This window comes from Protobothrops mucrosquamatus, unplaced genomic scaffold (genome assembly GCF_001527695.2).
Source record: "Protobothrops mucrosquamatus isolate PMUCROS unplaced genomic scaffold, P.Mucros_1.0 scaffold2327, whole genome shotgun sequence".
Taxonomy (NCBI): Eukaryota; Metazoa; Chordata; class Lepidosauria; order Squamata; family Viperidae; genus Protobothrops; species Protobothrops mucrosquamatus.
In genome coordinates, this window is record NW_015388410.1 from 307,957 (window position 1) to 310,376 (window position 2,420).

The 2,420-nt window shown below is 43.1% G+C and overlaps 1 protein-coding gene across 1 annotated transcript in view; it reads left to right on the forward strand.

The window, feature by feature from the left end:
• Nucleotides 1–2,420, forward strand: part of LOC107295391 (N6-adenosine-methyltransferase subunit METTL3-like) — a gene marked incomplete at its 3' end in the record, with an annotated part of 14,444 nt that overhangs the window by 7,539 nt on the left and 4,485 nt on the right. Inside the window, exons 3-4 of the mRNA XM_015824705.1 lie at nt 1,247–1,422; nt 1,752–1,968. Coding sequence (XP_015680191.1) covers nt 1,247–1,422; nt 1,752–1,968 — 393 coding nt within the window. The remainder of the gene's footprint in view (nt 1–1,246; nt 1,423–1,751; nt 1,969–2,420) is intronic.

The window sequence follows — 2,420 nt, forward strand, 5'->3', positions numbered from 1 at the left end:
GAAGGAAGGAAGGAAGGAAGGAAGGAAGGAAGGAAGGAAGGAAGGAAGGAAGGAAGGAAGGAAGAATTGAGATCAAGGCAGTGGTGGGATTCAGCCAGTTCACACCACTTCGGCAGAACCGGTAGCTAATTTTTTGTTGCCCAGGCCCGGAATGGACTTCCGGAAGCGGCATCCACACAGAGAACCGGTTGTTCACATATTTGAACCCCACCACTGCTTACAATCATTCGTTTAATGACCGTTCGACCTTACAACGGCACTGAAAAAAGTGACCGGTTTTCACACTTACAAGCATTGCAGCATCCTCAGGGTCACGAGATCAAAATTCAGGTGCTTGGCAACTGGCATGTACGTATGACTGTTGCACTGTCCTGGGGGTCACGTGATCACCGTTTGTAACCTTCCCGGCTGACTTCTGATAAGCCAAGTTAATGGGGGAAGCCAAATTCACTTAATCACCTCATGATTCACTGACCGATTGCAGTGATTCACTTAACAACTGTGGCAAAAAAAGGTAAAATGGGGCAATTAATAATTGCCTCACTTGGTAACAGAAATTGGAGGCTCAGTTGTGGTTGTAAGTTGAAGACTACCTGTATTTGACCTCCAAATGTGAATAGAATAAGAATAGAATAGAATAGAATAGAATAGAATAGAATCTTAATTGAAATAAGAGAATAGAATAGAATAGAATAGAATCTTAATTGAAATAAGAGAATAGAATAGAATCTTAATTGAAATAAGAATAGAATAGAATCTTAATTGAAATAATAGAATAGAATGAATCTTAATTGAAATAAGAATAGAATAGAATCTTAATTGAAATAAGAATAGAATAGAATCTTAATTGAAATAAGAATAGAATAGAATAGAATCTTAATTGAAATAAGAATAGAATAGAATTAGAATAGAATAGAATAGAATCTTAATTGAAATAAGAATAGAATAGAATCTTAATTGAAATAAGAATAGAATAGAATAGAATAGAATAGAATAGAATAGAATAGAATAGAATAGAATAGAATGACAGAGTTGGAAGGGACCTTGGAGGTCTTCTACTCCAACCCCTTGCTCAGGCAGGAAACCCTACAGCATTTCAGACAAATGGTTGTCCAATCCCTTCTTAAAAACTTTCATCGGGGCTCCGATCTTCGCTTTCTCTTTTTTAAAAAAAAAAAAAAAGCCTGAGCCTCTCTTGGTTACTCCTGTTCCCCCAACATGGTTCTTCGCCTCCTGGCCTTTCCAGGTGAGTCAAGAAATTCTGGAGCTGCTGAACACGACAACGGCCAAGGAGCAGTCCATCGTGGAAAAGTTCCGCTCGCGAGGGCGGGCACAGGTTCAGGAGTTCTGCGACTATGGAACCAAGGAGGAGTGCATGAAGGCCAGCGATGCTGAGCGCCCCTGTCGTAAACTGCACTTCCGGTGAGTTTGGGGTGGGGGGCTGGGAAGGGGGTTGGAGTGTTGGGAGGCAGCTCGAGGTCTATTAATTTCTGCCTGAATTGTGGAGCAGGGAAGTGGAGCTCACCAGGAAGACGAGGGGTAGTTTTTATATACCTACTATTGTATAGATGTCACACCTGTGACAGGTAAAAACATGCTTTTTTTAAAAAAAACAGCGCCATATGTTGGACATAAATTTAACCAGACTGAGCCACAGCAACGCGTGGCCGGGTACAGCTAGCAATCTAATAAAATGTATAACAATAATAAGGCACAATGGCTTGAGGATAACTGTATTTTTCCTCTCCTAGCCGTATCATCAACAAGCACACAGACGAGTCCCTAGGCGACTGCTCCTTCCTCAACACCTGTTTTCACATGGACACCTGCAAGTACGTGCATTATGAGATCGACGCCTGCACAGACCTGGATGCCCCCTGCGGGCGGGAGCTTCTTTTAGGCCAAGAGCTGGCCCTGCCCCAAGCTGTGGGGAGAGATTCCAGCGTGGATCGGCTCTTCCCCCCACAGGTATACAGGGACAGGCCAAAAGAGGTTGGGATGCCTGCCGAACGAGGCACCGGGCAAAAGGCTAAGCAGGGAAAGAGCTGAAAATACCGGACAATAGCTTTGCATATTAATTGCTGACAAAAAAAGGGTCGTAAAATCAGGCACACACGCAGGGTGAGCTGCTTTGCGACTCTCCTAACTGAAGACACAAAATTGCAGGCTCAGTTATAGTCATAAATTGAGGACTCTCTGTACTGGGATTAGCCAACCCGACGTTTGAATTGCACGGATAATAAATGCCTACGGAAATTCTGAGGTCGCTGTTGTCCCAAAGGTGCTTTTTTCAAGAGGCAACTGGACCTTTTTTTTTTCTTTTTGTCTTGAAGACGTTTCGCTTCTCATCCAAGAAGCTTCTTCAGTTCTTCAATAATGCCGATGAACTGAAGAAGCTTCTTGGATGAGAAGCGAAACCT